Here is a 12880-nt window from a genome sequence, read left to right as displayed (position 1 = left end):
TAATACTTGAGGAATACCATTGCATTGGTATGATGTCCACCAATTTGTTCAAAGTATTGAGTAGGTACCTATTATGAATATTAGATCACCATCAAGGTTAGAACGATATACCCATTCATTTGGAGATGGAATACATACGGCCATGTTCAATGATCTGGGGACGAAAGATAACTCCACAAAGAATCGAATATCCCTCAATATGTTCCTATCCCTGATCTCAAATAATGCTAGTTGGATGGATAAAGTTTGAGTGCATATGGTTAGTCGATTAATATATCCTGCCTATGATTGATCAACATCATCTTACATGTCTCATCATTCTCTGGATGGATATGATTCCTCAGACCTCCGTCTCTCATTCCAGAGAATAGCCATATTCGCTGTCTGGCAATGGGATATCCAAATGCTGCCGCAATGTATTTCTGTTCAATCATTATAGTTAGTATCGTATGGTATTGATCAATGTGGATAACATACCTTGAGGTATTCAACATTGAATGGCTCACCTGGCCTGATTGGTATATTGTCAACGGGGAGCTTGGAAAAGTTGACAATGTCAAATCCAGTGTTGGCTGCCAAGTCATCACAAGTGGCAATCTTGACCATCAGTGACTGTGTGTTCTTCCYTCAACTGATCACTCTCAATCCTTTGTTGCAAATGTGATGGAACCTCTGTCTGCATGATTGGCTTCAACAAGTGATCAATCTCCTTCTCCCTAAAGTATATCAACATATCTTGTGTTTGTTTGTTGTTGTCAGTTGGACATCCAAGTTTGATTGATTGTTTGATTGAATGACATACATGCGTTTACAAAGCTCCTAGAGTTGTAACCTCTCTTCTCCACCTCATCCACTCCATAACTCTCTTGCGCCACCTGAGCAAAGGTGCACTGTGATACATAGTCGTCATCAAACTTTAGCCAATCGCCATCCTTCTTTGGCTTCATGAATGCATAGTAATGTCCATTATGTAGATCACCTGAATGAATCAACACTCTGTTGTGATTGATTGATTAGAAACTGGTCTCAAGCAATGAAGACTGAACGGACTTACCCTTGAAGATGATATATTGATGGTATTGAACGATCTGCTTCCTCATCAAGGTATGGTGAGAGGTCGAGCACCTCTGGGAACACATACTTGTCGTTGACCTTGACATTAGAGTCCTTGTAAGGGTCATACTCAAATCGTTTAAGTTGGAGATGTAACACTGGTGGCAAACTCATGAATGTACATCCCTTCCTCGCATCCTGCAATCCATAACCTTCTGCAAAGTATTGGTTTTGTCCGTCCAACTTCTCAATCTCTGTGTACTTGTCGAATGATCTCTCGATCGTTGGACAGCCCTTGACATTCAATGACAGGTCTAGATGAAAAGATGTGTCAGTTGACATCCAATCGACGAACCGACATTGTACACATACCATAGAACTCCTCCTCTCTCTTGGACTCATACTTGACCTTCTCACACTTGATAAAGTTCTTGATCTTGCCTTTGAATAGATTGTCGATCGTGCCCTCGGACTTGGTACCCTTCATCTTCTCGTTGAGATTGTCACAGAGCACTCTGTTCAGCTCCTGGACATCATGTTGTGTGAAGATGTCCATTGTACTCCATCCAAAACTCTTGGTCAACTCCTTGGTAGATACAGCCTCGTTACCGAACTGTAACTTGTAGAACAATCTCTGCAATGCCAATGGGATGTTTGAGTTTGGATCGTTTGCCTCTGATGTTGGCAACTCATAAACAGCCTTTCTAAAAGGTGAAATATGATACAATGCTTGAAGCAATGAGTTCATATAACATGTTGCACCTTGGTTCTTGAGTCCTACACATCCTGTAGCCCTTCTGGAACTATAACTATATTGATCGATATTTGAGTGAGTGTGTATGATCAATTCAATGAATCATTACACATACCTGTATATCCTCTCACCATTGGCAGCAATTGACTCTGGAACAATGTTTAGAATGTCAATGTTGATGATCAAAGTGTCATTGACAAGGAATCCATTGTGGGGATCGGTCAAAGAGGACAATTTGATAAACTTGTTGAATCCCCAATCAGTGCTCATCGTAGAAAATGCATGTTCAGATGGCTTTCGATAGTTGTCATTGGAGTTCAATTGATTGATCAACTCAATACTAAAGTTAATCTTCTGACTTGGGAATGTTGGATTCTTGCTCTCCATCAACTCCAAGAATACAGCAAATTCCTCCTTCAAAGTATTGCCCTTTGGAAATATTAATAGACGCCTAAGAAATTATTATTATAAACATTAGATGATCGACTATGAAATACTTGGATATCTTTGATTTGATCACTTACCATGTCATCTCTTGTAGCTGTACTGTGTGAGTATAGAATGATGGCAATGGCTTGAGGGAGAATGAGTTGATTATCCATTTGTAACTAGTTGGTCCTCCAGGTTTGATCGTTGTAGGAGTACTGCTTTTATCATGAACATCGGGATGATGATGAATTGGAATTCCAGCACCATTTGATATTGGTGAATGTGTATTTGATGATATCTTAACATTGCTTAGATTGTTAACTAATTGTTGTTGTTGTAGTTGGTCAACATGTAGATTATCAACTCCACTTAGTGACTTGTATGTATTATTGTTATTGATGTTATTATGATTATTTGATACTATTGTATGTTGTTGTGCCATTTGATTTGGAATCTGTTTGTTATTTATATTATTGTAAGACACTGCTTTTGCAGCAGTGTTTGAATTATTATATTTATCATGTGATGATATTGTCATTTTCCTATATTATTCAATCAATATCTATATATATGATCTTAACAATTATATATAATATAATAATATATTTAATTGAGTACCTAGGATAATTATAATGTAAAGTGAGACATTCAAATGATGTGTCACTCACTAAAATATTCATTCCCTCCCTCACTCACTCATTCATTCATTCATTCATTCACTCACTCTCTAACCACTAGAGTGTTGTTCTAGATGTTGTTCGGAAAAGACAAAGGTGTAGTGTTGTCCGTGTGGTCAATCTACAATTATCTACACACCCCTACTCATACACATAGAAATAATAACCCCTACTTATATTACCTGATTCAATCGAATAATGAGTTATCATTTTTTAAATTAATCAATAATATAATGATTATATTATTATTATATAGAGGTACAAACTCAACTCAACTCATCATCAATGTTTGAGAAGTAGAGGAATGAAGTTCAATTCTGTAACATTAATTAAAAATGAAAATAAAGCTTGATGAACATCACACCACCAACATCAAGTTCACAAAGTGATGATCAAACAAACAACTTTGAATTAAAACATCACTTACATCACACTTTGTACATACATATATTAATATATTATTATTTCTTATTTATATATAGTGCTCAGATCGATAAGATCAGATAATATATATACTTTATAACAGATAAATAGAATAGAATGGAGGCACCAGAGTGGTTAGCAAATGCAGTTGATCTAGGTGTGAGTGTCATCCATCCACTTATTCATTCAATCAAACAATGAATGATCATTCATTGGGATCATAAACCTAACTCATCATTCATCATTCAATCAATCAATCAATCAATGAAACATCAATCATTAGACATCAATTATGGCCGTAGAGTTTGACGGAGGTGTTGTTATGGGTGCAGACTCGAGAACAACTACTGGCTCCTACATTGCCAACCGTGTCACCAACAAGATCACACCAATACACGAGAGAATTTACTGCTGTAGATCAGGCTCTGCAGCTGACACACAAGCCATTTCAGACTATGTCAGATACTATCTCGAAATCCACAAGTATGTTTGCTATTATCGATTGATTGATCGATTGAATAAACTCATACTAATTGTTACTCATTAGCTCTGAACTTGGAGAGGATCCAGAGGTCAAGACAGCTGCCTCACTGTTCCAATTGTTGTGCTACAATAACAAGCAATTGATGGCAGGTATCATTGTTGCAGGTTGGGACAAGCAGACTGGAGGCAGTGTTTACAACATCTCCCTTGGTGGTTCCATGGTTAGACAGCCATTTGCCATCGGTGGTTCTGGTTCTACCTACATCTATGGTTACTGTGACTCTCAATTCAGACCAAAGATGAGCAAAGATGAATGTGTCGAATTTGTAAAGAACTGTACGTAGATCATCATCCATCAACATCTTTGACATCAAACAATCATCATGATGAACTGACATCATTCCCAACCCTCCTTCACTATATTAGCATTGGCACTTGCAATGTTCAGAGATGGATCATCAGGAGGTGTCATCAGACTTTGTATTATTGATAAGAGTGGCGTAGAGAGAAGAATGATCCCAGGCAATCAGCTGCCAAGATTCTGGGGTATGTGTACATCATGGACATTGTTAACAATGTCCACATGGACTTATACGTTTGAGCACAACTAACATTCAATCAATCAATCATACAGAGGGCTAATTTTAAACGATCGAAGCGCATTCTCCACCCGACTATCACATCACCAACATCTAAATGGCGGACTACCAACAACATTAATGGATGGTTGTTAGTCCCATCCTCTTTCCAAACCAACAATGAATATATTTGAACCCTACCCTTGCCCTTGCCCTTGCCTTTGACTTTGTGTACACTTCCCAAACACAACATCATTTAAAGGAAGTTCATTCAACAACACGCATTGATTCGGGCGCACTATGATCCAAAGGGAGACCTTGATGTGTTTTTTTTTTTGGATTTTTTTTGTTTATTTTTAATAATGATTTGATTGATTCAATCAAACAAACAAAACAATCATCAAACACAAAATAACCATCCGTCTGGAACACATTCAAAACACTCTGGAGCAGATGGTCATATGATTAATAGGTCAACCAACAACAACAGGAGCATCACGTAGTTAACTTGTAAACAATTAGATCATCATCCTATCAAGTTAGTTAGTTATTTATTATATCGACACTCTAGGTAAACCTACTTCCACATACACCAACCATCCATCTCTTCACACACACATCAATCGATTGACTTCACTTCACTTCACTCACCTCTCTCTCTTCACTCACTTCACTTCATCAAGAAGTACGCATACACACACACTATTCTCTCTTCCAACCCCCACTCAATCAATCACTCACTCATTCATTCATTCATTCGTACACACACTCTCCATTAATAATACAGATTTATCTGTTGGATTTTTGAAAGGGTCATCAATTGTCTTCTTCACACACTCTCCCACTCACACACACTCACTCATACACGTTCAGTATTGTCATCAGGAGACAGTCAAAGATAACTATTATTTGTTAAACCAATAATATACATCTTTTTTGGTTTATATATATTATTTATTGTTATTATTATAATATATACTTGTGCGAATCATTCATCTTCCATTTCATCAATCAAACAAACGTAGGAGAGGGGAAAGATAGGCCAGTCACATGATAATGAATGAATGAATGAATGAATGACTTACACTCTACAACAATCAATACAGTTTAGGATATTATAACAACAACAACTTGTTTGAGCGATCAACAGTAACTAAGAACCAATAACAACAAACAAACAGTAACAATGAGCTTTTGGCGTAGCTTTGGCTTTCATCCAATCTCACACATCGAGACTATTCTCGACAGGGATTCATTCACTCTTGAGGAGTTGCTCGACGAAGAGGAGTTGCTCCAAGAGTGCAAGTTGCAGAATCAACGTTTGATCGATTTGTAAGCACATCACAGCGAACGAGAGAGGACATGACAGGGGAGGAACACATCACAGGCCAAAGAGCGGAAGACAGGACATCATCTGACAAACAAACATAACACAGCCTAATCAAACCAGATCAACTCGGCCTATTGATAGACTATGTATCGAGGGACCCTTCAGACGACCCAGAGCAGAGGCGTAAGGATAATGATAACTATCCATACATTGCCTCAGAGATTCTCTGCATGGACATCAACCCATTGATCGATGCTGTCTACAAGGACGAGAAATATCTGACGCAGCTGTTCTCCATCCTCGATCAGCCATCCTACAACCAGACACTCTCATCCTACATCAGCAAGGTGATCATCAACTTCCTCGCCAGAAAGACATTCGAGGTATGTTTGATCGATTGTTGATTCAATGATCATTGAATGATTGAGAGTCACATGATCCCTTACACACCCATCCTCCATCAACTTTAGACCATGTCCTTCATCAAGAAGCAGGATAACATTGTTGAGAAGTTCATCGTGCACCTCGATAAGTCAGCGTTGGTCGAGATCTTGCTAAAGATTATCAATATAGAGGAGTTTGCAGGTGGCGCCGGTACACTCGAGTGGCTAGACAGCTCCAATCTGATCAGTGGAATCGTTAACAAGTTTGATCCMAGCCCTTGACTCTGATGTATGTCCCCATCCCTATCCCTTTCTCCACTCCCCGACCCACTCATCAACTCACTCATTCAATCATTCAATCAATCAATCCAATTCAGTTCCATGAGAATGCATCCTTTGTATTGTCAGAGATTGTTAGCCCAGCCTACTCTGAATCTCCACTCCTCGATAAGCTAGAGAGTGAGGATATGATCAAGAAACTCTACAGCTTCATTCTCGCTGATGTATGTGTCGAGTCACTGTTGACTGTGCCATGGCCACAACTGGACCATCCTCAACTAACTCATATGAACAACACTCACTCAATACTTAGGTACCAATGGGCACCAGCTTTTTGAATGGCTTGACTGTGATCATCAAGCTGCTGAACAGACACACGGGCACACACTCCAACGAGACAATCATCAACATACCACTGGAGCAACTCGGTGCTCTGTTCAAGGAGTCGGTGGCACACGTTGGCGAGTTGAAGGCACTGTTGAACCAGCCATCGGATGTCACGTTCACCACGACCACCGGTCCACTCTCGCCACCACTCGGATTCTACCGTTTGAAGATCGTTGAGTTCTTTGCCAACCTCATCTACTCTCGCTATATATGTATCGATCGTGAGCTCATCCAACTCGGATTGCTCTCGTCCTGCTTGGACCTGTTCTTCCAGTACCCCTGGAACAACCTGCTCCACAGCCACGTCAGCCAGATCTGTCACTACGTCATGGAGACTGGCAGTGAAGAGCTAAGAGTCTCTGTAAGTATCTCTCGCTCAATCAATCAATCAATCAATCAATGGAACTATTCCCGATGACTAACTTGATTACCCTCAATCAACAGCTTTTCAAGGACTCCAAGCTCATTGATCGCATCTTAAAGGTCAACGAGCAACAGGAGCAGGGAGTCAAGAATGGATTCATGGGATTCTTGAATCACATTGCTCGCGCCGTCAAGGAGCTGAGCGACAGAGATCCAATAATTAAGCAATGCGCAGACGAGACCACAGGCTGGGCGCAGTACGTTGAGGGTCCACTCCAGAACGCACTCGTCCAGGAGAGCGGTCCTCTGGGCGACTTCAACGACCAGACGATAATGATGCAGCCCGATGTGGAGGAGGACGACGACGATCAGATTTACGAGAATGAATACGACAACACAGCCTACAACGAGAACCACATCTCCTACGAGGACGACGAGGAGCTCATCGAAGGCGAGCTAGGCGCACAGATGAAGAAGTATGACGAGGAGTATCTGGAGGAGATCGCCAGGCAACAGCAGCAGATACTGCAGTTCCAGCAGGAGTTCCAGCAGCAGCACGAGATGGACGGAGACGACCAACATGAGCATGATCACGAGCACGTGCATGATCACGAGCAAGAGAATGAGCATGAGCATGAGCATGAGGCAGAGGAACACATCATCGAATCACAACAAACATCATCAACATCACCATCAACATCAACATCAGAGGAAACCACCAACACTGACAACAGCACACCAGAAGCTCCAGCTGCAACTGAAGAAGCACCATCCACTTCCCCATCATCTGATCAATAATTTATTATTATTAGTATTAGTAGTAGTAGTAGCGTCGCCATCTCCGAATATCCCTTCACTCACTCATTCCACTCAACCACTCACTTCTCCTTTTGTTACCAATACCTTTGCCTTCCCTCTCTATCCCCTCTCCCCTCTTCCCTACCCACCTCCCTCTCAACCTGGATGTCTACACCAAGCACGCAAGCAAGCAAGCCAAAGCCAAGCCACTGTATTTAAACCAAGGTGTCAATGATTGACACTGTACACGATCCAAACCAACGACTCTTTCACCATTAAACAACCAAACAAACACAAACATAAAGTTTCAAACACATCCTTATTTGGACCCTATTTGTATTATCTATCTTATCTGGGAACAAATACTGGACACGACGTTTGAAGTTCCGCACATGATCATGTTTTGTTCTTGGTGTCAAAATAAATAATTGAAAAAAAATAAATGATCATAAAAACCAAATCACTTCACTCAATTCGACTCACACACTCTCTTACTCTGCCTGGTGTGTGTGAGTTGGCTCAGACTGACTGTCTCATTTATTCATTCAGTGAGGAGGGCGATGATCAAAATCAAGCCAACTAGCTCATTTCACTTACCCTTTACACACTTATACATTATTATCTATTATATATTTGTTGTTTGAGTACTTTATAATATATACAAGAATGAACCGCACAATCGTCTCATCATCAAGCTTGTTCATAAGGTAGGTCTCTCAATCTTAATCTCAATAACCGACAACTCGTATTACAATATATACAATGACACGTGTCATTGTCATCAGCTCATCTCTGCGAATACGACATACATACACCAACACAGCAGCAACAGCAACAAGTTCATTATAATGGTCATGTGATCATCAACATAGAGCAGATCACTTGAAGAATTGATTGATTGATCATCCGATATTGAGATCGGACAACAGTAACAGTAACAGCAACAACTACACCATCAAACAAGATCAATATTTGTTATCACTGTTGATGACACTGTTACAACAACATGAATGAATGAATGAGTGAATGAATGAACACAGCATACTTACATACTTTACTCATCAATATAGAGCTGCCACCTCTTCCCAACAGCGTAACATGGCCACCTTGAAAGAATGTACGATTATAAATATATATATGGATGATGATGATAGCAGACAGGTTACAGATGATGATGAATGATGAAGATGACTGACATATTATATTACAACAACAACAAACACACATATTACAGTGAAGGTTCGTCTTGGAACTGTCAAGACCATCTCCAAGTTGACCAAGACTCTGCACATGGTGGCTTCATCAAAGCTGCGTGCTGCTGAGAAGAAGGCTGAGGAGCTCGGAAGCTTCAACGACGGCCCAGCCAAGTTGCTGGCCCCAATCACCTCCATCGAGGGTTTGGACCCACAAAACACAGGCGAGGAGCGTTCAAACAAGCAGATCGTCATTGGTATCACCACCGACACTGGTATGTGTGGTCCAGTCAACCACAACGTCGTGCGTCTCACCAAGGGACTGCTCAACGCCGACACTGCCCACCAGATGACCGTCAACTTCTCTGGTCTCAAGGGCGCCGTCGCCATCGGCCAGACCCACCCCGCCTCCCTCGCCTCGTCCGCCCGTGACTTTGGCAAGATGGACTACTCGTTCCCCGAGTCTCTGATCTTCTTGAACAACATCATCAAGCTCATCCCCAACTTTGACGCCGCCACCATCGTCTTTAACAAGTTCAAGAACGCCATGGTCTACAACGTCGCCACCGCCTTTGTCCCAGGCTACAACCTGTTGGAGCAGCACCGCGACAAGTTCGACGCCTACCAGACGTCGGAGGACCGCAGCGCCACCATGAAGGACTTGTCCGAGTTCTCGCTGGCCACCACCTTCTGGGTCGGTCTCTTCCAGAACCGTGCCTCTGAGACTGCCGCCCGTATGATTTCCATGGATAACGCTTCCAAGAACGGAGAGCAGATCTCCCAGGCCCTTTCACTCCAGTACAACAGAGTCAGACAGGCTATGATCACTTCCGAGTTGATTGAGATTACTTCTGGTGCTGCTGCCATCGAGGAGGGTAACTAAGCCTAAGCTACCAACCAGTTATCTTATCAATAATGTTTGTGATGGTGGTGTTGGTTGGACACTCGGTCGGTCACTCAACAGTCCGATCAGATCTGGCCAGCCAATCCAATTCATCCACAAACTATACCACCCCCCCTTTTTGAATCCAATGTCTGGGCATCGTCCAGCCCAACGCAGAGGTTGTTCAACAACAGCATTACATTACATTATACACCATTCCAACCAACTGCACACATATACACCGTACTTTTATATAAATTAAACAGCTAACTCAAACAATTATAACATTATTATTATTATTATTATTGTTATGATGATCAAGTCATTTGGCCATCATTTTGGCAATTACTTTGGTAGATGTCAATGTATACTATGGTGGACGGACAATCAATCTATGTTGGTCGAGTATTGGAAACACATGTCCAGACAAAGACATATTAGGGAGCAGAGGGAAGACAATACATCAAATAGAATCCCTTTTGATCGATCAAAGATTTGATCGTGTGTGGGAGGATCAGATTCTCGACCCACTTCATTGAATGATTTTAATTTAATTTGAACATGAGGAAAGACTTGAGAGAGACGCTTTGTGACAGGTGTTGGGTCGATCAGATATTTAATAAATATAAGTCGAGGTGAGGTCATCAAGTTTACAATCATTATATTATACTAGTTACACAATATACAGATAATTGAATAATGTACGATTTCCAATGTTGGGTCTGCTTTGACCTCTATACAGAGCCAATCACTCTGTTCTGCTCTCATTCATTCTGCAAGCAATGTTTGCTCAAGTCATCACAGGTGGAGTTGAAGTGTCCATTCTGTAGACAAGGTAAGTTCAGAAGTTATAGATTAACAATCCTCATCTTCATCATCATCTGACATCAACATCACACAACAGAGTTCGCATTGCCATTGCCACCCATCAACATACCTCTTCAAAACAAGATACTCAAGCTCAAGGGTATTGAAGTTCCAGATGATGTTCCTATGGTTGACAACAACAACAATAACAATGTACCAACAAAGCAGCCTGAGCCTGTAGTCGATCACATGGTCATTGATGATTACAAGATGGATGCAAGACCAGCGGACTTCCAATATGTAGGCATCCAAATGACAACATCCAGCAACAACTTGCTAACCAAGTCCATCCATTCATTCATCATTCGTCTATCCAGTTGCTCAATCTGCCAATGATCGTATACATGGACATCTTCCACTACTTCAACGCCAAAGAGATCTGCTCTTTGGGTAACGTGTGCAAGGACTTCAACAGAATATCCAATGACTCATGGTTGTGGAAATACAAGTTGTACCAATAGTATGTGTTCATGGAGTTGATCACTCTTCGATTGATTGGAATCATTCCACTAACCACCCACACTTCCAGCTCATCATTCTGTGACCCAGAGAGATACAACAATAACTACAAACAATGCTACAAGTCATACTTTACAGCTTCAAAGGCTATGGCTAAGGGTGTACCAGGTACATTCAAGATGACTGCCTTGCGTGGACATACAGGCAGGATAACATGTTTCGATCACATGAACAACACTTTGGTCTCGGGCAGTGCAGACAACACCGCCAAGGTCTGGGATCTGAAGGAGGGCAAGGCAGTGTTGACACTGACCGGCCACACCGACCCAATCACCTGCATACAAATGAACTCGTTCAATGTTGCCACGGGTTCACGCGATGCCACCGTCCTCTTGTGGGACTTGGAGACTGGAAAGGCAAGCACCACACTCGTGCGTCCAGGTGCCAGTGAGCCTGTCAACGCGCTTTGCTTCAACCCTGCCAACCATGACCAGCTGGTCAACTCGATCGGATACTCTGTCAACCTGTTCGACTGCAGCACAGCGAAGCTCACCAACACTATCAATGCACATGGCCTGCCCGGTCGTGTGTCTTTCGACCCACTGGGCAACCTTGTCACCAGCACGTCGGAGAACCTGTTCGTGTGGGACATGAGGAAACTGTCGTCGCCCCTCTACCGCCTTCCCCCAACAGCACTCTACCACGCCACTACCGAGCAGTACGTCTCAGTCAGAGGCACACAGGTGCGTCGTCACAGCACCGCCACTGGCGCGTTACTCGAGGAGTTTGTGCTGCCACCCAACATCGCGCCAACAACCGGCATCTTCCCTGGCCCACCTGGCATGCCAGCTCCACCTCCAATCACCATCTTGCCACACCCACTCCCAATGCCCACCGTCCCTCCCATGCAAACGGCCACCTCTCCCGTTCGTTGCCTGACCGCCACCAACAGCGAGATAGTGTTTGCCATTGGCAACAACGTGTACTCATACAAGGATGGCCAGTACAAGACATTCGCCAACCACACCGGCCTCGTCAACTGTCTGCACGTTGACGACAAGAAGATCATCTCTGGTTCACTGGACAACACCATCAAGGTGTGGGACAAGACCTCTGGCAACAGACTATACTCACTCCTGGGAGGTTCCAATGTTGTTCGCAACGGTGAAGAGCCACCCACTGGTTGCATTGACCTCCGCTCTGACCAAGGACGTGTCATTGGTTCCTTTGACAACCTACTTCGTGTCTACAACTTCAAGATGTAGGTATCCCTCTTCTCCCTCAATAAATCAAACGATCATTCGTTTTTTGGATGTTACACTATGATATCATGGACATACGAGTGATGGATTGATTGAATATTATTGTTTTATTTACAGATATACTTGACATGATTGAGATGTATAAGGAATAGACTAGACTGATTGAGATTTGAGAAGGGTTAGTATTGTGATAGAACACAAGCATACGCTAAGAGGGATCATGGGTGTTCAGGGATGAGGACAGAGGATGGACGATGGAGACTGGATGGCTGGTGTGTC

At 42.3% G+C, this 12880-nt stretch overlaps 3 protein-coding genes across 3 annotated transcripts; all 3 read left to right on the top strand.

Moving 5' to 3' along the window:
- Nucleotides 1–3453: 3453 nt before the first annotated feature.
- On the top strand, nt 3454–4458 carry SAMD00019534_050280 (hypothetical protein; the record flags this gene model as incomplete). The annotated part of the gene is made up of 5 exons (XM_012899499.1): nt 3454–3495; nt 3620–3819; nt 3884–4155; nt 4246–4365; nt 4454–4458. Coding segments are annotated over 5 exons (639 nt in total), but the record flags the coding sequence as incomplete, so codon positions are not given.
- Nucleotides 4459–8603: 4145 nt separating this feature from the next.
- On the top strand, nt 8604–10010 carry SAMD00019534_050270 (hypothetical protein; the record flags this gene model as incomplete). The annotated part of the gene is made up of 3 exons (XM_012899498.1): nt 8604–8644; nt 9008–9054; nt 9172–10010. Coding segments are annotated over 3 exons (927 nt in total), but the record flags the coding sequence as incomplete, so codon positions are not given.
- Nucleotides 10011–10712: 702 nt separating this feature from the next.
- On the top strand, nt 10713–12604 carry SAMD00019534_050260 (hypothetical protein; the record flags this gene model as incomplete). The annotated part of the gene is made up of 4 exons (XM_012899497.1): nt 10713–10848; nt 10918–11120; nt 11198–11340; nt 11410–12604. The coding sequence occupies 4 exons, from the start codon at nt 10713–10715 to the stop codon at nt 12602–12604; spliced, it is 1677 nt and encodes a 558-aa protein (XP_012754951.1).
- Between the last annotated feature and the right edge of the window lie 276 nt (nt 12605–12880).

The sequence above is a fragment of the Acytostelium subglobosum genome, assembly GCF_000787575.1.
Source record: "Acytostelium subglobosum LB1 DNA, scaffold: scaffold9, whole genome shotgun sequence".
NCBI classification, from domain to species: Eukaryota; Evosea; class Eumycetozoa; order Acytosteliales; family Acytosteliaceae; genus Acytostelium; species Acytostelium subglobosum.
The sequence above is the reverse complement of the archived record's forward strand: the minus strand, read 5'-3'. Positions and strand labels throughout refer to the sequence as shown.